General features: G+C 34.8%; 1 protein-coding gene across 9 annotated transcripts in view; it reads right to left on the bottom strand.

Moving 5' to 3' along the window:
- SYNE1 (spectrin repeat containing nuclear envelope protein 1) overlaps window positions 1-24375 on the bottom strand; it is a 295330-nt gene that overhangs the window by 51544 nt on the left and 219411 nt on the right. For all 9 annotated transcript variants that reach the window (XM_085217048.1, XM_085217047.1, XM_085217052.1 and 6 more), the window contains 18 exons: window positions 24010-24142; window positions 23491-23673; window positions 22685-22834; window positions 21488-21664; window positions 18454-18609; window positions 16109-16264; window positions 15236-15406; window positions 14018-14151; window positions 12556-12760; window positions 11235-11417; window positions 9989-10135; window positions 8833-8987; window positions 8353-8500; window positions 4740-4834; window positions 3588-3822; window positions 2665-2859; window positions 1205-1330; window positions 360-515 (listed from right to left, as the gene is read on the bottom strand). In XM_085217048.1, coding sequence (XP_085073174.1) covers window positions 360-515; window positions 1205-1330; window positions 2665-2859; window positions 3588-3822; window positions 4740-4834; window positions 8353-8500; window positions 8833-8987; window positions 9989-10135; window positions 11235-11417; window positions 12556-12760; window positions 14018-14151; window positions 15236-15406; window positions 16109-16264; window positions 18454-18609; window positions 21488-21664; window positions 22685-22834; window positions 23491-23673; window positions 24010-24142 — 2905 coding nt within the window. The remainder of the gene's footprint in view (window positions 1-359; window positions 516-1204; window positions 1331-2664; window positions 2860-3587; window positions 3823-4739; window positions 4835-8352; window positions 8501-8832; window positions 8988-9988; window positions 10136-11234; window positions 11418-12555; window positions 12761-14017; window positions 14152-15235; window positions 15407-16108; window positions 16265-18453; window positions 18610-21487; window positions 21665-22684; window positions 22835-23490; window positions 23674-24009; window positions 24143-24375) is intronic.

Consider the following 24375-nt stretch of genomic DNA (forward strand, 5'->3'; position numbering starts at 1 on the left):
AAGAAATGCTGAGTGGGGAGTGGACAACATTTCTGAACACAGCTCCTCCACAAAAGCATAGAAAAGCACTGTATTACTTCTGTTTGCCCTGTGCTGCAGTCTCACATCACAAGCATGTCTTTTTTGTTTTTTTTTTCTTCTTAAGTTTTATATACGGTCTCAATTTTCAAGAAAACTGAAAATCTAAGCAATAACTAAGGGGAACTAAAGGGATGTTATACCCGATTCAGCAAGTGCTCAAATATGATTTTTACCAGTTTTTACATGTATCTTTTCTAAAAGAGTCCACTTGCATTCAGTTGTCTCTCCAAAACATTTTTAGTTTGCATGCTCATACCAAAGCTCAGTACTATACTTGCCTGATGGCACAGCTCCTCCCACTGTCTGTGCAGAAGCTCTATACGCTCACTGAGGACTGAAATATCATCTGCACTTATATAGGTAGACAAGGACTCCTTCAGCAGAGAGAGGTGTGCAAGGTCATCTGTCCATCCGTCAACAGCATTCTCTAATTCCTTAAAATATATACATAAGCAAAAAGGACAAGTACAAAGATGAATATTTTTATCTCACTGAATCGAAGTCATATCCAAGCAGATCCACAATTTCAAGAGGACTGCTTCAGCCTTGTTTTAAATAAAAAGAAAATACCAACTCCTTGTGTACCAATATTTTCAAACCCAATAGAAAATGATACATCAGCCTTGTGTCAAATATTCACAAATCAAATTAGCACCCAAATATCTCTAAAGTTCCAAAGGTTTTGAGAGTTCTCTGTAGTGAAGATGCTTTCAAGTTGTATCACATTTATCAACTGCAAGGAATACAACACAAAAATGGTACATAAGATCCACAACAGCAATCCCACCTCAAATAAGAATCACTAAGAGAACTGTTTAGATAATGAGCTTAAGTTTGAAACAAGAATTTGTATTATAAAAACTTACCAATATTTAGTACTTCTACAATACTTTTTAGACTCTATTCTAATATCTTTGATCTTTTCTATTTGCACCCTTTGAACTTTTCAATTAATACCCTGCAGAATTTATACTGTCCAAATGTTACAAGGATAGCTTCTTAGCTTTTCACAGATGCTTGGTTGCTTTGCACAGTCATTAATGTAAAGCCTGTTAACAATGAAAGATGTTACTGCAGAATAGCATCCAGAGATGAGGCAACAGTCAACAGAGAAGTACTTTACCTTGCAACGTATCTGTTCCGCATTCAGCTCATCATGGTGTTCTGGCAAAGGCTGAGAAAGCTTTTTTTTGAATGATCTTAGCTTCTCCAGGGAGTCTGCTATTCCCTTTTCAGATCTTTCCCAGTCCTGAGGGCAGAAAGTTTATTAGAACTTAGTTCAGATCTAGATTATACTTACTGTATTTAGTGGTTAGTCAAATCAATCAACATAAACAGTGAAAACACTTCCATAATAATAACATGTACTGAAATTCTCTTTTAAAACTAGGCTCATATGTAAACTGGATTTACAATCTTTTTTAGGTTATTTTTGTTTTGTTTTCTGTTGGTTTCTATGAGAAGAAACATAGAAGTCAAGGACTCCTGCTATTGCAACATTGTCTAATTCCAACTCCATCCTTTCGGAAACTTGAACTCTCCAAATGATTTTCCACTTCCTTTCCTGAATGCCTGATGCATCAAGATTCAGAAAAAAAAGTTTGGAGTAGTGTGAATTCAGGTCACAATGAAGTACCTGCAGTACCTTCTCTAAATGTGCAATTTGTGTGGTAATTTCCCTGCTTCCTTCCCTCCAAGCATCAAGTCCTATATTTTCACCGGGACACAATATGACAGAAGTTTTCATTTCCATAGATATAAGATTTCATGATTAAAATTTTCTGATGCAACTAGATCCAACTAGAACCCGAGGTAGAAGGAAAAAAACTTGAAATAGGAGGAAAAATATACTTAATGGAACTTTTCCAAAATAATATTTAATTTTCTTGTATCACTTTCCTTCTTACAAACAAAATTAACATGTTCATAATTCTATTAGACCTCTGAAACTCTTTTAAAAGCACTTGCCTCATTCTGTTAATACAAGTAAGTTCAATTTTTATTATCTCATATGAAATAAGCAAAAAGGAAAAACGAACAGACCAAATTTAAATCCCAGACTATCATCTTTTGTACTTAAAGTGAGGTTAGTAGGAATTCTGAAGACTGTTTACATTAAAAATTTCAAGTCCCCCTCTTCTAAGTGCATTACTTAAGACAGCAAATACTCAAGACAAGTGAAGGAAACACAAACTGGTTAAGTCGATATTGATATTGTCATGTGAGAGAATAAGACAGATCTAATTTTCAATACCATATGTGTAAAGGCTAACAAGTATCATGCAAAATCAATTACATAATTGCTTTATGCTGAAAATAGGACTAGTAGGAACATCCTTTATAACCACTGATGGGTGTGGAAATATCAGTTAAAAGATATCAAGAAACATATAAGCCTACTGCAAAATATTATTACTTCTATATTGAAATATTTTATAACCAGAGGTAGTGAAATTATGAGCTTATTAACATACATGCAATTCTTGTATTTGTACTCATCTCTTAAGAATACTTTTCTTCATCGTGGTTCAGAATGAGAAATAGTGAACTTGAAAGTACAGAAAAAAAAACCAATATACTTACTTTCAGTAATAAAGTAACCTGCTTCTTCTGTTCTTCCAGTTGGGTGCTAACTTTCTTCCATCGCTCCTGAATTTCTGTAAGCTCTGCCTGCAGGGCTGCCTCAGCTCCACTGTCAGCAGAGAGCAGCAATTGCTTCCCAGCTTCCACAGTCAGGATATAACTCCCTTGTTGCCTTAGGAGAACTTTCTCTTTAAGCTGCAAATATAAACAGTTTCTTGTCAACTTTGTTTTTTTTAACTGTAATGAGTAATTAATTACAACTCATCCTCAAGTCTGTATTTAACTAACTTTTATTTGATTGTATATCTTGACTAAAGCATGAGCTGCAGCCCAAATGCTTTACCCTACCTTTTATTTTGCCATCATCTACTGCAGCAGATCATTAGAAAATTTCTCCAAAGAGTTAAAGACATAGAAGACTTCTTTTTCTCCTCATTCATATCAGTATCTCAACTGATCTTGAGGAAAAGCAGCTCTTTGAAAACTCATTATTCTATAAGCTTTATTATTTATATAATATCTTCCAGTTAAAAAAGCTTGAAGACACCAAGCTGCTAAATAGTTATTGTTAGCCTCACATGAAGATCACATCAGACATTCCAAGTATCTTTTTTGTTAGCAAGAAAACACTCCTCAAATTGGACATTATTGTGGCTCTTAATACAGCTTCAATATGAGGTTAGTTAGAAAGCAAAACCAGAAACAATCAAAGCTTGAGTTTCTTAAATTTCCCATTACATGCCATCAAAACTTTGCTTCTGAGACTATGACATTTTTAAAGAACAACTGATATCTAATGCTGCTTTCATTGAAGCAGAAAGTCTGAAACTAATGTACTTTTAAGTACTTTTTAAATAATAAAGGTGGTTAAAAATAAAATTTAAAAAAGTATGTTTTTTCCTCTTCAAATACACTGGACATACCTGCACTTCATCTAGCAATGCTCTAGCTTGCTGCAAAGGGATAGGAGCATTTCCCAGACCGCTCACTGGCTGACAGGACGTTTCCACCAGCCATTTGCGTAGTTTCTCTGCCATTTCCCTGTAGCGCTGCCACTGATGGATCTGGCTGTCAATGATCCCTCTCCTCTGCTGCGCCCGACGAATTACTCCTTGCCATTGATTACTCAGAAGTGTCAGCTTCAGATTAAATTCATCCCTATTATAAATTAATAAATAAAAATCTGCAGTAGCTTTCATACTTTAATCTATTTATTTACTGAAATTAAATGGAGAGGAGGGAACGTGAAGTGTTTTTTGTCTGCTAATTATTAAGCATTAGAAGAAAAGCACTGAATTCTCATGACAGTTGACTGAGGATGAGAACTCCACAGATCATATACATGGAGAATCAAAGGGATCCAATTATCAAGATTGAAAAAAAATCACAACTCTTTTACTTGCAACAAAAACTTAGTTCTTGCTAAATTAAATTATCCAAATTCATAGGAAAGAATGAAGATTACATGATTCACCCTGAGCTAAATCAAAGCAGGTGAAAAATATCAAGACTTATCAAGACTCTCGCAACCTCCCCGACAAGAAAACTCTAAAACTAAAACCATGATACCCTTAGCAAAGCCAGTACATATGCACAAGTGTTAAGACAGTCACTCTCCATGATTTCCAGAATTATATAAAACAAAATCTCTGAGACAGAAATGAATTTCTGTTCAATTACATTTATGCGTCAGGTGATCTTCTCGGAGGTATATCTCCAGCTGTCACAAACTGCATGTAACTGGCTGGGTCTTTTAGTGAAAGGTGTTTTGAAGTTCCATCAGAAAAGACATATGTGATTTATTTGACAATACAAGACAAATCATTATCAGAGAAGGAGCCTTAAGGCTGCTGCATTCTCAAATGCAAACACATCTGCCCCATGGCATCCTAAAGAAGAATCTTATTTAAAATCTAACTGATTAATAGCTTAACCACGTTGACAGTAAAGCCTGCTTCAGAAGAACATGACTCGAATGTTGACATCTTTTTCCAACATTCTCTGTTCAGAAATCTCCCAATAATTTAAGTCTTACTTCACACAGCCAGCAGCGGCAAAAACACAACAATGTCTACCTGTCATCTACTTGTCCTTGTTCTAGGAGGCGCTGTCCATCAGAGATGATTGAATGCAAAATCTGCTGACGGCTGAACATCTCTGCCTGGAATAGCTGTTGCACAAGAGACAAGGATGGAATTACTGCTTCTAGTAATGATTATTAGTTCTTTGAGATTTTCAAAAGTTGTTTAAAAGCTAAATAATATCAGTGGAAGTTACGAATTATGTCTCTGAGTACAACTGTGACATCAGTATTATAATTTACAAGAATATCTATACAGAGTATCTATTGCACTTCTTATTTTCTCACAAGTTTAAGATGCTTTCCCTTGTTAAATTTAATGTCTGCGGGTTGGTGGAACAGACTTTTAATACAATTTTATGCAGTCAACAGAATTACTTTAAAACAAATGGTTGGCCAAGTTAATGTGCCGGAAATTAATTTTCCATGTTTTCCAATTTAGTTTACATTTTTTTCCCACTTGCCACAATGAACTTTTTGTAATACTTTTAAAACTCCTGTATTACTTAAACGTAACTTTATTTATGACCAAAAATTATCTAAGTACTACTTACGCAAACACTGCTTAGATGCATAATACTTAAATTTATTTTTAGAAACATCTTTCCTTATTTTGGTACCTTCTTATGAAGTACAATCTAGGTGTCAGTCGAGGACTAGACACATTCCATGCTCAAAATGTTTTACAGAGAGATTCAAAGGAAAACTGTGCTAGTATGAAGATCAATATGATCAATATATTTTTTTCTTTTGTTAGTAATGGTGTTCTAAATTGATATTTACCCTGCCTGAACTTAAGCCAAGATTCTCCAAGTGAAATACCAACTGGCACCTGTACAATTAGATTTCTCAAGCATACTGTATGTACTTCAGGACTACTACATAGTCATTTTTCAAATTGCAGTTCTGTGGCTCTGAATCACTGAACAAATTTTGACATTGTTACTCAATTCATGGATTTTCCTATAAAAAGAAACAGTATTGCCTAATTTTCTTGAAGATGCCTTTGATGGTGTTCCTTGAATACTTTGGCACTTATGAATGACCAAGCCAAGAACAGAGGGAAAATAACATCTCTGTTGAGCAATTTCACCAAAACCACATACTACGGGTCTGAGGATTTCAGAAAGCTGAGTAAGAAGGAAGAAATTTCAGTTCCTATCACATCTATTTCTGTCAAGCTGGAAGGGTATGGTTGGATCACAAGAGGCAAGTTTCTAACAGTACCGTTGAAAGATTAAACAGAACATAACTCTTAGGGAAAGAAAGGAGAAAGGAAAGAAAGGAGGAGGGAAAGAAAGGGTTTTTTTTTTTTTTTTTTTGAGAAGATTGCAATACATTTTATATTTTGAGAAGACAGATGAAATAAATAAAGGTTATCAAGCATGAGGAACTCTGCTTATAGAGGATGCACTGAAGTCCTACACCAAATCAGAGACATTCCTCTAAACATCTACTTGATTATGTGCATGCACATTAACAATCTCTACATAAAAAAGAGATATTCTGTTATACTGGATCACTTGTAATCCCAAATTCTTCTCATATGCAGATTGCTATCAATAAAGAAATAGGAATTCAAAGAATCAGGAAAGGAGGGTAGGCATTGGAATACACAGTACCTGTACACTGAGGGAAAAAAAATTTGAAAATGTATTGGCAAGCAACTCTTTCTTTCTTTCTCCACCAACACCTTCGCAAGTGCTTGTCTCAGTGCACTAGCACTATGTAAGAGTGTCAAGTACCAAGTACCAGGTTTGTAGATGGACATCTGGACAATTGCACAAGAATGACTACATGGCTGTCCTGAAAGAGTTATTCAACGCAAATGCCAGTGTTAGTTATGATACTTGGAAAATGGTTTGAAAATTTCAGTAGGAAGTTATTTAGAAATAAGGCCACTGATGTAGCTATAACCCTATCCAAATAAATATTAGCAAAATTAAGAGTCAGTACTGGAAAGCTGGTAACAGAACTGGTAACAGAACATCCTAACATCCATTCTGGGAAAACATGTGGTAACAGTATTTTCTCATTATCTTCAAGAAAGGACAGAAAAACAATCTGGAAAATCCTCACAAGAAATTTAGATTTGAAACTCTTTCAGCTCAGAGAAGTGGAAACTAATTTCTTCATGAGCATCAGAAGACACTGCAAAGAACACTGACCATGAAATAAATTAAAATGACATAAAATGTCAAAAAGCTTGGTGTTAAAAAAAATTACATTTTTCAACATTTTTTGTTGATGAAATGCAGCATTTAGAGAAATGGATATTCCTTCTCTACATTCTGAAAAATGATTTTATACAGCTGAAAGAAGTAAAGCTTTTACAGAGTGCCTGAGTAACACTCATCTGAGTGAAATGCTTCAGCTAGCTGAAGCAGAACCAGGTTTTAACAGGGAATTAGTATAAGATCTCAAAGTATGTTCAACTGCATGCAAAAAGATCCTTGCTAACTCCTTTCAATATTATAGCTGTGACTGAACATAACAACAGTAGTAAATTCTCAATTTATGAACATTTAAATCTCAAAAATCAGAGACATCACAAATTACAAAGATTCTCTGTCCAGTTAATGATGGTGGCACTGAGATGAAAGGAAAAGGATAAGATTTGCAAAAGCTAAATGCTAAAGCAAATGTATAATGAAGTAAGCAAAAAAAAGATTGTGAAGTAATTTCTGCTATCAAACACCCATCCAAACACTATGTCACATATAAGACACAAGGGGTAAAAGGACATGACTCCTCTGTGATCTTTCCTGAGTATCTTGGTATTTCAGCTGAAAAAAATGTGGGAAATGAAATACTGTTTGCCACATGGGAATTTTGGTATGAAAATTGATTTGTCTTACTTAATGTTCACTAGGATTCCTGGCAGTAACAATGTGAATGGAGAAAAAATGTGCACTGCTCGACATCACCAAAGAATCTGATAGGCATCCTTCTTTTTTCTCTGCAGCAAAAGCTAAGCTAGTTCTTAATCTCTTGTAAAAAGTCTGCAAACAACTCAGAGGGAAGATCAAATCAATTTGCTGCGAGAGAACCAAGGAACTGCTTCCAAAAGGAGTACAAATGGAGGCAGCATGATGAGTTATATAACTCAGTTTTTGACAGAAAATTCTTCCCTTAACGTGTTTTTCAGATGCTGCATATGTTGGTAATTTAATGGCAAATGAACAAAACCAGAATAAAATGAAAGAACAGAAACCTCCAAGTAGGACTGAAGGCAAAGGGTCAAAATGTGTGAGGATAGTTATGTCTTATGAGAAGACAATAAAGCATTGATTCCTCTGGTACAAATCAATCTGAAGCACACCACATACAGAGGACGACGATTTAGAGAAACAGCAATATATTGCACAAAAAAGGTAGACAGAAAACCAAGCCTTCCTCCTAACTGGCTAACACTGATATATTTGCATGCTGTTGTTTCTTAAATTAAGATACATTCAAAAGATGATAGCAATGCAATTCAAAACTTATATTATAGATAAATATATTATATTACTCCACAAAAGAATGTGAGTTCCAGTTATGTATAAATTGAATATTGATGTACTCTACATTGTTGTAATAATGCATAAATATACACGATGACTTGCCTCATGTGCTTTCTGTTGCTCTAAAAGACTCTGGTAGTTTCCTGAAATCTCTGCTGCCAGCTTCTGTTCAGTCTGAACTAATAAATCCATCCAAGTTTCACATTTCTCCAAGAATGTCTGCTGCTGTAGCAAGAAAGACTGCAGCTTACTGGAAAAAAGAAAGATGAATTCAGGTAAGGTCTCCTGTTCTCACACATAGAATTAGTCTTGCAATGAATTTTCAAGCAGTGAAAACAGTGCTGTTTTTTAATAGCCAGTTGCATTATTTGTTTATTTAGGTAACACTAAACATATATATATACATATATATATATTCTTCCTGCTCATGTCAAATTCTGATTTGTGGCAAAACCAAAACTGATTGGCTTCACTCTCTTCTCTTAAGTATACCAGGAGAGGAGTTTTCGTTAATTAAAAAGTATACTTTCTAGTTATTGTAATTTAAGAAAAAGCTATACAACAATCTTTAGCTATTCCCACCTGAATCTCTCTGTAGTCTGAGACGAGATCAGAGACCATTGTCTGTTCAGGTTCTGGATTCTTTTGATTTCTTTATCATTCAGAGGAAGCCTGTAACCCAGCTCATTAAGACGGTCCAAATCTGGGGCCATGCTGCTGAATTTCAACATCTGACTCTGCAACAAGCAACAAAAGAGATAACAAGGAGATTTGATAATTACACTACTATACTACTATAGACAGAGCTAGCACTCAAATTTGGAATGGCCTTGGTTGCCACTAAGCAGCAAGTAACTCCTATGCTAGGGAAAAATTTCATTTCCAGTTTTCTGCCTCCTTAGTCTCAGTCCAGAACAATTAAGATAATGCTTAAACAGGAAAAGAGAAGTAAACTCAAATTCCGCTTGCATATATTGCCGAACTCAGAAGACAAATCTCACAAATGCAAAAGTAGGACTGCCTGAAGCAAGCTTTTATCCTTGCTTCTTAACCTAGGCTAGCAAATCCACATTGAATTTATTCACCCTTTTAATAAATAAATAAATAAATAATGTTTTACTGTACAGAAATATACAGATCATTAATTTAGGAAAACGTACATTTATTAGCATGCCAAAAGTGGAATAACAGGTAAACATTTAGTTAATTGTAAAAGAAATGTTAACTGAAAATTAAAATGAAAAAATACCAGCCTAGACGGCAAAAGCTATCAACTTCCTCTCAGAGCCTCTAAAAGAAAAAAATAAAAAAATCTCCAAAACACAGAGAGTAAGAGCTCAGAAATATATATAACACTGTACACAATATTCATTATACTTCAGTATAACAAGATACCAAAATGAATAGACGAGTTGGTTCCTGAATAGAATATGAATGAGTAAGGAACTTTGTACATTCAAAATAATTTGAAAAAAGAATAAAATAAAGGAACCCCCCCCAAATACTAATACTTCCATTCCCATTTTTTATTTGATATTCATTTTAATCTAAAGAGTTTGCTTTTCCTTTTTTTCTTTACCCAGAGACAGTCACTGGCTGCCATCAAACTCCTCAGTCTTACTTTGCATGACTAACAGTTCCTTAATATGTATAGAGAGTATATATGATATTTGTGCATACTATGTGTAAATTAACCAGGCTAACATAAAAGAAGAACAATTTATCATTTGTTACTCACTTTGAGTTCCTCCATCCTACTCTGTATTGCTGAGAGATCAGATGCGTGACCAGGATCCTGTCCTTTCAGCTTTGCTTCTGCTTCTGTTACCCAGGCCTCGAGATCTTGCAGTTTCTTAGCAAACGTTTGATAGTCCAATACTCCAGCCTTCAATCAAAAATGACCCAGGATTTAGTAACTTAAGCTACATATCATCCAGATTGCTGTTATGCTCCTGATTATTCTCATTATAGCTATACAGCTATAATGAGATGTATTTGTAGCTATATATATACAGCTATATAAGTGACAATAGGCTAGGAGCAATTGCAACTGTTGCATAGCTTACGGACTGTAGATATAATGTTTTGTTGTTTTTTTTTTTAATAAATCATTATTTTATCATAAAGACTTTGCTATAATGCCTGCACCAGCTGAGAAAATGAGATTTTTGATCATTGCAAAAAGGCAGCATTTCAGTACAAAGACTTCCTTATTCTAAGACAGATAATCTTCTCTAGCTTCCATTTATAAAGCTACTTCCTCAATTTAATTTACCTTGTGAACAAAGAGAACCGCTAGTTTCTGTTATTGAATTTTCAAATGAAAAAATGTCTTCAGCTTTGTTTCCTTACATTAATGATCATATTCTAGACAACACTGAATTTCTTGGCAAATCCTCTGTCACCTAAACGGAAGCCACTACCTCAGTGCCTTCTCATCCATATAATTCCCTATATGAACACGTTCCGCCACTCCGTCTTTGTACTTTAGTGCCAAGTGACAGAAGTAATTAGCAACATCTAATGTACAGGCGTTAAGACAAATCATAGGTGTCAGTATGGTCACCAACGTTAATAGGAATCACTGCTACGCAGTTGTTTTGAATCTTCCATCGTTTTTTTTAACACTAAAGAACAAGCTGGGAAGAGAGGAGGCTGTTTGTGGGGAAGCAGCAGTTGTGAATCCAGACATTAGCACTAATACTGTCTTCACAAAGAATGTAGCCTTGGCATTCCAGATACACGCGTTCCCCTGTGAGATTTGCTATCCTCTTCCCAAAACATGGACCTTCTTACAAGGTCTCTGCATTTAACTTCAGCATATTTTCTACTTTCTTTAGCATGCTTTGGCATCCAAGGAAGTCTGGAAAATGCAGATGAACAGGTAACATTACTCTATTTTCCCAGGTGGTTTTGGGTAATCTATGTATTTTCAGGATCAACAGGATGGTAAGATGCAAAAGTTGAAAGCACTCTATGCATACCTGAAGTACAGTTTGTTGCTTGCACAGAGCTTGTTCTAGGGCTGACAGATTCTGGTTTAGAGACAGCTGATCAGACTGTATAGCTGCTGCTGCTGAGGCCTCCACCCGGCTTTTTAACTCCTCTCCCAGTTCCTGAAGAACAATCAGTGAATCCTGTGCTGTCTTTATATCAGCAAGAAGGTCCTGTGGCAACACATTGAATAAAGATGAATAGTTAACCTGACACTCAGCTCATGCTATTCTCTCTTGTTATAAAGAAGAAACAAAATGAATAAACACCTCTACATACAGAATTTATATTTATTATAGTATTTCAATGCAAAAATGTGCACTGGTACTCTGCAAACAAAGGAAATGATATACAGAATTAAAATTCTTGAATTATGTATGTGCAGAAAAAAAGTGACTGTTCAGCTGTCATTGAGTAAGCCAGAGTTACTGATGAGGCAGCACTTATTGAAAAGAATACTTTGGATTTACTGATATGCTGTTCCTAAGCAGTGGCAACTCTCACTGTGGATCAACTGACATCTGACTAGGCCTCCCTTTTTATCCTGTTATGAATTACCAGGAAAGATTAAATATTAACTTTTGTAAATTGTGTAATGTAATGGATAAAGAACGTGACATCATGACACAAAATAAATATCAGACTGAACTATCTGAATTGCTGGTAAGGCAAATTATGGCAGCAAATGTTCAAAAAACTCATTAATGGGTTAATTTTTCTCCTTGCAATTATTTTTCTTACCCTAAGACAAATACGATTTTAATTTTTTTTAAATTTAAAATTGAATTAACTAAAACACATAAAAATGTATGTAATCACAGACAGGAGATGAACTACCCTACGGCTCTGAGACATGGTTTTAAAAATGGAAGAACATCAAGGAAGAATGTCAACGACATCCAGAAAACACCTTGTCTCTTTTCATTCAGAAAAAGTGATTAGCCTTGACTAGTGGAAATACAGACAAAGGCTTCTATGTTTCTGGCTACAGTAAAAAAAGCTCAGTGGATTTGGTAGAGAGCTAAAGCAAAAAACCTTTTGGTAAGTGGGGATTAAGACTAAATAAGTGATAGAATTTATCCATCTTCTCCAGAGAGATGACTTCAAAAAAGATTCTGAAACAACAAAGCAACAAGGAATAGAGATTTGGGTAGTAGAGGTAAAATTGTCTCTCTTGCAGATATGAGATCCTTCAGCAAAAGGAAATAACTTTGTATGCAAGCTTCCAATACACCAACTACATTGTTTAGTAACTGTTTTGACTTTCAGCTCACAGAGATGTGAAAAAGCGTAAAGCTTAAGTAAACATACATTGCAGTCTTGAATCCAGGTGGTTACTTCATCATCAGCAATGTCTTTACTAGTGGCAGTCTTCAACAATTCATTGGTCTGGTCTTCTCGTAAACGGACAGTAGAAGAGCACTGCTGGTAACAGTCCTTATACCTCTGCCACAGCTGAAGGAGACCTTTACTGGAACGTAGTCGCTCTGCAATCTCTTGCATAAGGTTATTCCACCTGTCAAAGAGATCAGACAAATAACTTAAACCTAGTAGTCCATTTATACCTGCCCCACTTCCTTGCTGCTGTTGACAGTGTTGTGGCTCTTCAGAAATTTGGTATTAATCAAGATTCAGACATCAGGGACAAAAAAGTAATCAAATAAATATGTTGCTATGACATTCTGACATATTACACTAGGTCTGGTGCTGCATATTAATGTTTGAGGTCACTTGGTTGGTACTTTTTGAAGTGAATCTCCAGCTATTTTCACTTAGCACAGTTCGCTTTGTCACAGAAAGCCAGTCATGACTGGCCATGAACTGCAAGCACCAGATTCCATCAAGGCCTGAGAGGCCCAAACCAGGTGTAAATATGAAACCGTACATTCTGCAGCAGTTTGCTCCCAAACTCTCATAGAACCCCTAAGTTCATAAAGCCCTATTTTAATTCCTCTTTGAATTACTGTCTCTAATGGCACTCTTTAAAAGTTACTTTCTCAAATGTAATGTTTCTGTCAAATTTTCTCATTATTTAATTACTAAGGGACACCACCGTATTTTCAATTGTAGATGAAAACATTAGGAAAACGATTTCTTTTTTTCAGTCATTACTACCGGTTCCATTAAGTCTTACATATCTTTTCTTCACAATTCCAATTTCCAGTACAGGATGAACCAAAGGAAGTTTGGCATAATTATGACTTTCCAAAAAAACCCAACAATATAAACCAAACATCCAAACCCAAACTCGACAGTTTTCCCACCAAAACAATTTTTAATCTTGGAATTCATTTTCTGTAGCTTCTCTGAGTAAATCTTCAGACTGGTTCTAGTCTGGATTCAAAGTTGGGAAAACTGTTTGCACAGTATTGGCAAAAACTTAAATCTTATGAAGAAGAGTCTGTCGCACTATTCCTACAACTAGAAATTTTAAGCGGAATCCTAGAGAAATTGATATGCACAGCAAATCAAACTTGTCACAGACTTTCAAAACTCTAAGTGCAGTATTACTGTCTAGCATGGGATTCATCTTTGTTGATGACTTGACTGCAGCCATGCACAGAACAAACCTACAGACAGTAATGCCCAAATCCTTTGCTAGAAAAAACATTCTTGCATTTATTATTTGTGAAAAATGAGACAGTTATTCCCGAAAGCAACAAGACACAAAAATAAAAATACATAAAATAGCAAAGAACAATAAAAATAAAAATGATTGAAAACTGAGTAAATGAATCTAAAAAGTATAGTTCAACTAAAATATGTTTTCTACCTCATATTCACTTCCTTCAAAGTGTTGGTAAGTGTTTCAGTCACTGGTGGGTGACATTCTTTCAATAACTGATTGGTCACGGAACCAAATTTCTGTAAGCTGTTTTCTTGTTTTTCCAGTTCATCTTGTAGGCTCTAAAACATATAGAAAAATAAAATCACAGGAAGTATTTCAAATGATATATGATGTACAAATGCTTTAAAATGTTACATAACAATTGCACTGTATGGGTTATGAATGTAAAATGTCTTGTGTTTCATCTAACTAGAAAGTTGTTTAATGTAAAGACTGGTTCTAGCTCTATCTAACTCAGTAGGCAGCTGTAGCAAAAACTGCATTTTTTACCCAATATATTCTAAAACAGTAACAATTTTATAAAAGAAATTATTCTAAGCAAATACTTTTGCACAGACTGCATAATTGCATGGAACTCCTTCAGAAATAAACTAAACTCATGGAAGATATTGAATTAAATCACATTTCCTGTCTAGCATTAGATGGAAAATTAACAGCATTTAAAAAAAAAAAAAAGTTTATTACAAAAATATGGTTATTTGTCTTTGACTTAATTAATAAATCCAATATCTTCAAAATTAAAGTGATTTTTTGTACTTTTTTTTTTTTTGCTAACTCTTCTCTGATAAACAATAAATAAATAAATAAATGAAAACATAGAGGATTGGCTGTAAAATGTGTTAACAGATGCTCTTTATATCTCGGCTCAGAAAGTTTGATCTTCCAATCACACAAAATATTTAAATGATAATGCAAACTTAAATTTGCTGGTAAATATTATCAATGAAAGTTCTAGTTATTTTAAAAATCTGGAAATTTGCATAATTACTTTTGATTTTTGAAAGCTGAAAACAACTTTCTTTGAAGCAAAAGCTTGGTCTATATAAACTTGATCCACCGACATGATTTTATAAAAGGAGTTTCAGCATTTGGAACTCTTATAGCTCAGAATATAAGCAACATCAACAGTGTACTAGGAAAACAAATATCACTACTTTATTTATTTAGGAAAATGAAAAAAAATGCAATGGCCATTAGATAAAGCATCATCTAAATGTCTCATGTCGTCAACATGCTAGTATATCCACACACTTCCATAATCCATCAACCAAAAAGTATATTTATCTGCATCCATAAAATGAGGACAACATTCATCCTCAAATCCATCCTTAGTATGTGAAGAGTTATGGTATTCCAGTTTACCTGTAGGTTATTAACTTGGACTTTCACAGCTTCCAAAGAACCAGTAAGAAGATAAAAGCGGGACAAAGAGTATCTGGCTTCCATCAGGTAACTATTTAGTTCTTCATATGTTACTTTGTAAATGCTCCACTGATCAAGAACAGACTGCAACAATATCTTTAGTTGGCTAACCTAGAAGGAAGGAAGGAGGAAAAATAAGATAAATGAACAACATAAAAGTTATTTGCTTTTGTTTAAATTATTTCCTTCCTTTTGATCTCTACTACTTGTTCTGCATGCCTAAACTTAAACCTGTTGGAGGAAGAACATTCTGCACTGTCACCAGCTCGGTTTGCACTGCGTTCTTATGCAGTAAGTTCAGTTTCACAGAATCAAGTCACAGAAGAGCAGGATGGCAAGGACCCAGAATACATGAAGTCCATTTTACCTTGCTTGAAGAAGTTCAAGATAAATTTATTGCCTCCCTAAGGCAGGCAAGTAAGCCTAGGAAAGTCAGTGGACAGTCTGGCTTTAATGCGCTGCATTCTACCTGAAAGTGGACTGATGTTATCAATCTTTGGATGATAACAACTAGTACTGATCTCCTCCTTACTCTTCCTGGTGCTTGAAATGGAAGTTACTTACATTTGGTCCTTTTCTACTAAATAGTAGGAGGCATCTAAAAGCTTCAATTGTAAGAATGTAAAATATCCTAAAATAGTAAATATTACATCCATCTTATGTGGAATATATGCACAAGCTTGCAGACAGATGAAAACTCAGACACAATTTATAATCTCTTCCTCTAGAACACAAAAGAAATACATGAGCTGTAAACTTCTACTTATCCCTTTCCTATATGCTCTGATTTCTGAAGTTTGATTATTGTTTTACCACGTGATCCAAGCTGGCCCAGGAATGATTGATTTCTTGCAGTGTATTCAAAACAGCAGAAGAGGCTTCCTCCTTCTTGTTTTGTATCAAAGACAGACCACTTTTTTCTATGCTTTCTAATTCTTTTTCCTTTGTTCTTATCGATTCTTCTAATTCCTTAAAAGAAAAAAGATGACACCTTAGAATTTTTTTTTTTTTTCCTATACTTGGGTAGACAGTGACTTGGAACAAAAAAGATACTCATATGCTCCTCAGTTTGTGCAATATTAAAAGTAGGAAAGACACACACACATACTTTGTTGTTTGTTTGTTTTTGTTCTCGAGAGAATCATAACTCATCAGCAATTTCACTGAATATTTTAAGGTCCCTTTAAATCACAATTGCATGCCTTTAATTTAAATAGAAGCATGTCCTCTACATTAAACTTCTGCTGTGACCATCTGCTCTCATGACAGAGTCCAAATTTAATTAAAAATAGGTTAGCAGTTTGAATACATGGGAAAATTGTGTGTCATAATTTGTCCCAGAAGACAGATGACTTTTTAATTAATCCAAAATTGGCTCATGGTTCTGGAAAAACTCTACCACCCAAAGAAAAGGACAAGATGACTTCCTAGTGAAACATGTCAATTTACTGTGCCTCCCTACACAAAGTGCAATCTTTATTCTTTTGCCATTTCCCAGCAAAGGCCCTTCCTGAGGACTGAGCTTTTGCTATATGTTTATTCTTGCAGTTTTCTTCTGTATTATTTCAAATTTTTGTTTGTAACTTATAGCAATGATCTTGTTCCAGATTACACCCTTGAATAACACTTTTAAAAAATTATTACTAGTAATTTTTTTTTAATGAAACACTTCTCAATTGCTAGTAGCAAGTTTGGCTTTAGAACAAGCAGAAATCAGAGTAATTTAGATTTGAACAAAATCACTCTAAACTTCAGAAGGCAAAATGGACAAAAGCTTCAAACATCAATAACAGCAAATATTTCTGATTCTCTGTGAAAGGAGATATCTACTAAATCATTCTAAAGCCATGGAAAAATTAAATATCCATTATTGTTTCTGATCTGCGATGAAAAATAAAGGTGCCACTTGTTATTATGACACTAGGCAGCAACTAACATTGGTTAATCAATAAGCTGGAGTTTTTGTACTAGCTGAACAGGGTACTTGAGAGTGTCTGGTACTCCTATTTCTAAAACAATTTGTTTCTCTGATGATCAAAGTCTTGCCATCCATAACTGACTACCTAAGCACGTTCACTAACTTCGCTGACCAAAAGAAACCAAAGAGGTGATAAATTATATTCAGCTTTGAACTACAGGCAAGCATAACTTGCCAATTCTGGCAGGCTACAGTAAATTACACTTGATTCAGTTGTATGGGCTGAAATTATAAAGACAGTTTAACTGAAAGTAGGCACTGGCTCCAGTTTGAAAATCTGAGTTAAGAACTTTGGAAAAAATAAGAGTATGATTTCTAACATATCTGACCTAATAAAATATTTGTCTTTACAAAATCAAATATGTGCTTAATACACTGGCAAATTTACAATAAACCCTAGTTTGACAGCTCCAGAAACAACCTTCTGATTATTCAAACGTGCTATTCCTAGTCAGATGCCCAGAATCCACTGCACATCCCTTATTCACTGTTGTCTAGTCTTGTATAAATTTTGCATGAAAAACTGAGATGGTTATGAATCGATCTATATTTTGTATAGCTGAGCTTTTCCTCATGCAATCTTTGCCAATTCTACTTAAGATTACTCTTTATGCTTTTCTAAGTGAAGTGAGTCGAACATTGTTCTCTTTTCTGGATAGTTGAATATTTGAGTATGTGTGATTCCAAACCTATTTTGAAAAGAAAAATACACTCTTACATCTTTCTTTCAGTAGTCCTGAAAAAATAAGAGTACTAGGGGGAGAAGAATAAATAACAGAATAAATAAATGGGGCAGGAAAGGTAGTGATGAGGCAGAAAAAATAAGTTTCTGAATAGTCAAACATGGTGTTCATTACACCAAGTTCCAAATGACTGGCCAAAGAAAAAAGCAATCATTTTCTTTTAACAGTCTTCCAAGTTCAGTAAGTCTGACATATTTGAAATTACACTTTAATACTGAGTGTCAAAAGAGTAATGACTTTTAAACATCTTTGAGACAGACACTAACGTTCTTGCTTGTTTTCCTTAGCTTTTTTCCTTAGAAATGAAATCTCTCTCTCACTCAAGTAAAGAGAAATTTAGCGACTGACTTCAATGGTATACAAATACCACAGGGCTTTATTAAGTCTTGTTTCTAACTGCTGGAATTAGAATACCGTTATTTAGGATGAAATTTTACCTGACAATCTTTCAAAGCATTCTGTACTGAAGCCTGGTCTCCAATTCTCTGTTGTTTTTTCAGCTTCTTCTCTTGGGTTTCAAACCAAGATTTTAGGCACTGCACATTATTTTCATATTCTGTCCAGGATTCCTGCAAACTTTCCAACAGCTGGATCTGCAAAGAAATGAGAGTGCATACTTCCTCATACAATTACCTTTAACTCTGGGTCAGTTAAATAAATCAGTAAAAATCAATGCTGACCAGCTCCTTCTCAGAATTCAGTAATGCTTTCAGAATTTAAAAACACTATATGTATTCAAATTGAAATAAATTTGCTATTTGAAAAGAGCTCATAATTTAAAAAAAAATCTGCTTCATCCAGGAATAATTCCATATACATAACTTATTCAAAAATCATGAGGCATGGAAAAGAGCTAACATTCTGGCAGAATATTTTATGAAACTGAATGCTTTTCAGAGGGTATATACGTCATGACTCCCCAAATAAAACTAAGTATGTGAAAATACATTATTTATTTCTTGCTTACAAATGTGATAAAGACAACAATTTATATTACCTCCTTTGGCAACTGGCCACTTCAAAATCACTCTGATTTTTCTGATCTAGGTGTTACTCAGTGGAAATTAGATAGCAAATTATTCTTTGAAAGATAATATAAAACAGCTAAATAACAAAAGCAGAATTTGAACTTGGCAGTATTAACATAAAAAGCATTCACATAAACTATTCTAGAGAATGAGTCATCTTAATTAGCTGACCATGTGACAAGACAATTGAGAGTGAAGCAAGGAAAGCAAGTAGTAGATTAAAAATACGTAGAATAGTTTGGTATAGTAATGTTTGGTTTGTTCAAGTAAACATGATGCCATGTGAGGCTGTACAGAAGGGCAAAGGAGAAGACAGATGACATTCATAGACAACATCCTCAAGTCACAAAAAGATAAATCCTACGCTACAAGGAAATAGTGTAGCATAGTTAGGAGGCTTGGGCAGAACTGAGAGCTTCTTACTGATATAAAAAAAGAAAAAGAAGTGTGAATGGAAGTGAATTCCTGGCTGTGCAGGGCTGGTCTTGGGAAAGCAAAATTTTAGCTGAAGCTAGCTAGTGAAAGAAAGAACTCTTCCTGTTAATCATTATAAATGCATCTGCACCTAATAGAAAACCACATAATAGTCTGAGCCACACAGTGCCTTCTTCACTATGATTCTACTGCCAAGGTCTCCTTCTCATGTCTTCCAGGTCTTTTGGCAACATTGCAGTTTCAAGTACAACAGGGCAAGAGGGCCCCTTTCACCCCTTCTGGGGGAGAAGGAATGACCTAAATAAGATAAGGAGATAGAAGAAATTTACTACAGATGGTAAAAGAATGTAAGATAATAATAAGAGAGTTACAATTCATAATTCAAATGAGAGAGAGAGGAAGGCTATGACTGTGCTGCTCGCTGCACTGATGGAACCTGGAAATCCTCATCAACCAGAATCAGAGATCATATTGACGCTCTTGTAGTGATGTAGTACATCTCAGTGTATCTTCATCTTGGAGAGTCAGAACTCATGTGAGACTGCCAAAAACAGGAATTGCAGCTCTGCGCTGCACTGTGCCTCTGCATCCAACAGCATAACATGATGTCATGATATGGAATATTGATATAACCAGGATAGTCAGACTGAAGTACTAGCTATGAGAGAGGAGAGATGAATTAAGAGTTACTTAAATAAGCTGTATCTATAGAAGTCCACAGAACTAGACAGAACGTATACAAGGATGCCCATGTCATTGTAAGGCTGCTATCACATTTGAAGAGTCATGGCGGCTGGAGGAAGTTTCTGGTGAATAGAAAAAGGCTGTACTTCAAATTCTGTAATAGATCATTTCCGCCTGCATGAAGTAGCAATAAATGTAGTCTTACTGAGAGCAAATTGAGCCTGAAATAACTAATTGCCTTCTATGATGACATAAACAGCAAATGGAGAGTACTAGATACTGTTCAGCTTGGCTTTAGCAATGCTTTAAAGGCCAGTGGTAAAATTTTCAAGGTCTATCTGGCAGCCACTTACAAGGCTGCCAGATCAACATGGTGAGTCTTAAATTTGATATTGTTTAATAATCTTAATTGAGAAACTGAACAACATGATGAACTGTACTCTCACCAGGTTCACAGATGTTACTGATTTGGAAGAAGTCATTGATGCGCTGCAGAGCAGAGCTGCCATTCATAGAAAGCTTAACAAGATGGAGGAATATGCTTGTGAATCCTGAAGAAATTCAGCAAAGGTAAATGGTAAAGTCCTTCATTCTGGACATAGTAACATGCAGGTTGGCAGAAAGCAACTTTGCTAATAAGGGCTATGATGAACAATAATTTGAATACAAGCAATACAGCAGCATTGTAGACCATTACTGACGAAGACTAACTATATCTGGGATATACTACGGAGAACACACCCAGCGAGTCAATAAAATAGATTATTCCCGTCTCCTTGACTCTGGTGACCCATTTTGGGCCTTCTCAATTGACAAATTGGTGAAGAGGCACTAAAGTAGTTAGGAAGCTGGAGTACATTACTTATAAGAAGAAACTCATTTAATTTAGCCTGGGGAAAAGAACATTAAGAAAGAGTCACATTAAGAAAGAGTCTCAATGCACTCTTCTACTCATTATGATTATGGAGAAGATGGAGCTAAACTCTTCTTCGAGATGCACAGTGAAAAGAGAAGAAACAGACTCAAATTAACAGAAATTCTGATTGGGCATATGGCAAAAACTTGTTTCTCAGGGGAACAGTGAGACAGGGGACAGTGTTTAAGTACAGGAACAAACAGCCAAGATAGTTTATGAAAAATCCATCCTTACGTATTTTCAGAAGTCATGAAAGCAGGACCCTGTGCAATCTCATCCAACTGTAAAGTTAGCTCTATCTGAGTAGGAGGTTGGACTAAATGCCTTGCAGAGACTTCTAACCATTACTATTTCATTTTTGCACATACTTTTAAAGTTCACAACAGAGCAGCTGATGGTTTTCTTTACCTTTTCTGTTACCAAGCCTTGTAGAATCTGCCAACGTCTATTCATTGCACCGAGCTGTTCTGCAAAATCAGTTTTGTCACTACGTTTACTTTCAACATCTTGGCTGCTAATTTGTAGCACAGATTGGTTCACAAAGTCTATAGTCAACTGTTTGCAATTTAAATCTATCTTGAAACCCTAGAAAATAAGGAAATAATACTTCAAAAAATGTAATCATTTCTTAGTATCCTTCAGAACAGAGGAGAAAAACATTCACAAATTACATCCCTACTACAATCTTGCTTAAGCTTTTTCTAGCATCTGAACAGTAATTAAAAACACTGATATTTCTCTTCTAAATATTTAGAACTAAAAAAGCACTACACTGCCTTGGGAATAAAGAAATTGCCTGTTTTTCCTCAAAGAAAACAAACACGTGGATAAGGTTTACCAAAAAAAAAAAAAAAAAAAAAAAGTGTGCTTATTAGTTCTATTCACTTCACTTAATCTCAGTTATTTTTTACTCCACCAAGAGGTATTATGGAAAGCATCACTATAAACAGAGAAGAATAACCAAGAAGTAAAGCAACCTTTTAATACTCTTGTGAGGACTAAATTTGTTATCCATGTTTCATGTAACTTGTACAAACATCTGGAATGTGTCATAATAAATATTCTTCAAAAGAATAAAACTGTTCTGACAGTGAGAATAGAGTTCCTGGGTACAGATCTATTACAGGAGTGTTACTGATCTGGAAAAAGCTTACATTTTATTTGCTCTCTTTCTTAATAGTTAGCTCAAGATATACCATCTTTCATTTTTACTGCAGATATTGATGAATTGATTCATCTGTAAAGCAGTGCATACTTTCCATTCTAGAACAGGCTATGTAGAGAGCTTGTGAAATCTTATTTGCAAAATGCATTTTCTTTTTGGACAAAAACTACATCTAATAAGGTACATATTGCTTTTAATTACTTGGATATTAAGGTAAGTATACTAAAAATTAAATTCCTGCCATAAGTAAACAGCAGAGTAAAATTAATTTGTTTCTTTTCCACTACATCAAATGTTACTCCATTCTAATCACTGTACAATTCTAACATTTCCACAGTACATTTTTGTTTGTTTTTTTACTTAAATTAGTTCTACTTCACATCTGTACGTGCATTTAGCGGAGATAATTTGAAAATAAAATCTGTATTTCCATGCTATACCTTGTATTTTTGGACATAATCCTGAATGGCTTTTTGTCCTATTATGTTTTTTATACTCTCCTCATCTTTATGAATAACATTTTCCATCAGGGAAATCCAGCTCATAACTTCAGTGATAGCATGGCGAGAAGGAATTTTGTCCATCTGCAGCTGTAGAAATAACAGAATTAAATTAAATGCTGAGAAGAAAATTAACAGTAATTCCTTGCTTTGCATTACCATAGTGCATATTCTTTTCCTTGCTTTTGTTATCATTATTCTACACCCCAAATATATTACTGAAATTCATAAAACAATGAAGTGAAAAAAATAATTGAAAGCTCTCAATAAAAAATATAATGTATAGCTTCATGCATCTTTATAAGAAAACATTATATTAAAGGCTTCTTATCTCCATTCTTCATGATACAAGCCTAAAGATTCCATTTTGACTTTGTCTTCTGCAGAATACCCAGTCTTTAGATTTTGAACAAAAACATCTTCTGAAGAAAACAAGCTGACAGGAGGCAGCACGTTTTTCCAAACAGTACATCTATGTTTCTAAAAAAGCTTACCTGCTTGTCACTTAAAATTTAGCAAATGCAACTGGGAAAGTTTGAATTTAGCATCAGTTAGTGCTAGGCAGTATGGGTAGACAGTATATAGATACGAGTGCAGGCTTTTCCACTCTAAAGTGGAGATAATGTTGTTCCTATCTTTTCTCAAATGGATAAAGACAATCAGGAAGCAACCAACTTTCAGAGAAGGAGCCAATTGTATGGTTTTAATTTTCTGGAATATTAGAGGCCTCCATTGTTCTTTCTTACCTGGTGCAATTTCTCTTGTACTATTGGGATTTGTGTGAGTAGCTCTGTCCACTGACTGTCAATGTGGGACAATCCTGCACGCAACGCTGCTGTATCTACCTTCTTCAGTCTGAGGAGCTGGTTCCCAGTACTCAGTACAGAAGATTTCTGTGATGATTTAGCATCCACTTCTTTCGAAAACTCCTACAAGCAGAATCGTTTTTGTGGAAATAAGCAACTACCTGTACTTAAGCATTAAATCTCAGAAAACTAAGAATATCCTCATTTCTCTTTAAAAATCCAATCTTTCTATCAGTGTTCACCAGTTATATTTCATATAAAGTGAAAACAAAAATTGTTTTCAATCATAAAAATAGTTCAGTAATGAATGTGCAAACATATCAGCTTTTGGAAGGAAAATTCAGCGAAAGACTTTTTTTTTTTACTTTTTTTTCATATTCCTCTTGTGGAATATGATTGCTAAGCTGTTTACTGTAATCTGAGGGAAAAAATGGTGCCCTAGGCCTATGAATAACTTACCAAAAAGGAATTCAGGTGGTCTCGAACAGTTTCCAGTTCCTGAGGAACTGTCAGAGACTGCTGACTCCAAAACTCAAGTCGCTCTTTTGCAGATTGTAACCAGTGTGTCAGTTCTATTGATTCACTTTGATACCTGCAAAAATGTTTACAGAAAACTAAAATACTCATTGACACTTCTTGCTTCCAGAAGAGTAGTCTCTTCCACGTGTTGGAAGAAAATACCCTATAACAGATTTTTAAAAAACAGATTTTTTTTTTTCCTCTTATCAAATTTCATGATTTCTTGACTTCAGAAAAGCATGATTTAATTTTTAAGAAAGGTAAGGTATCAGGCTGCTCATATTTTAACCATTACATCCATGATTC

This window comes from Meleagris gallopavo, chromosome 2 (assembly GCF_905368555.1).
Source record: "Meleagris gallopavo chromosome 2, MGAL_WU_HG_1.1, whole genome shotgun sequence".
NCBI lineage: Eukaryota > Metazoa > Chordata > Aves > Galliformes > Phasianidae > Meleagris > Meleagris gallopavo.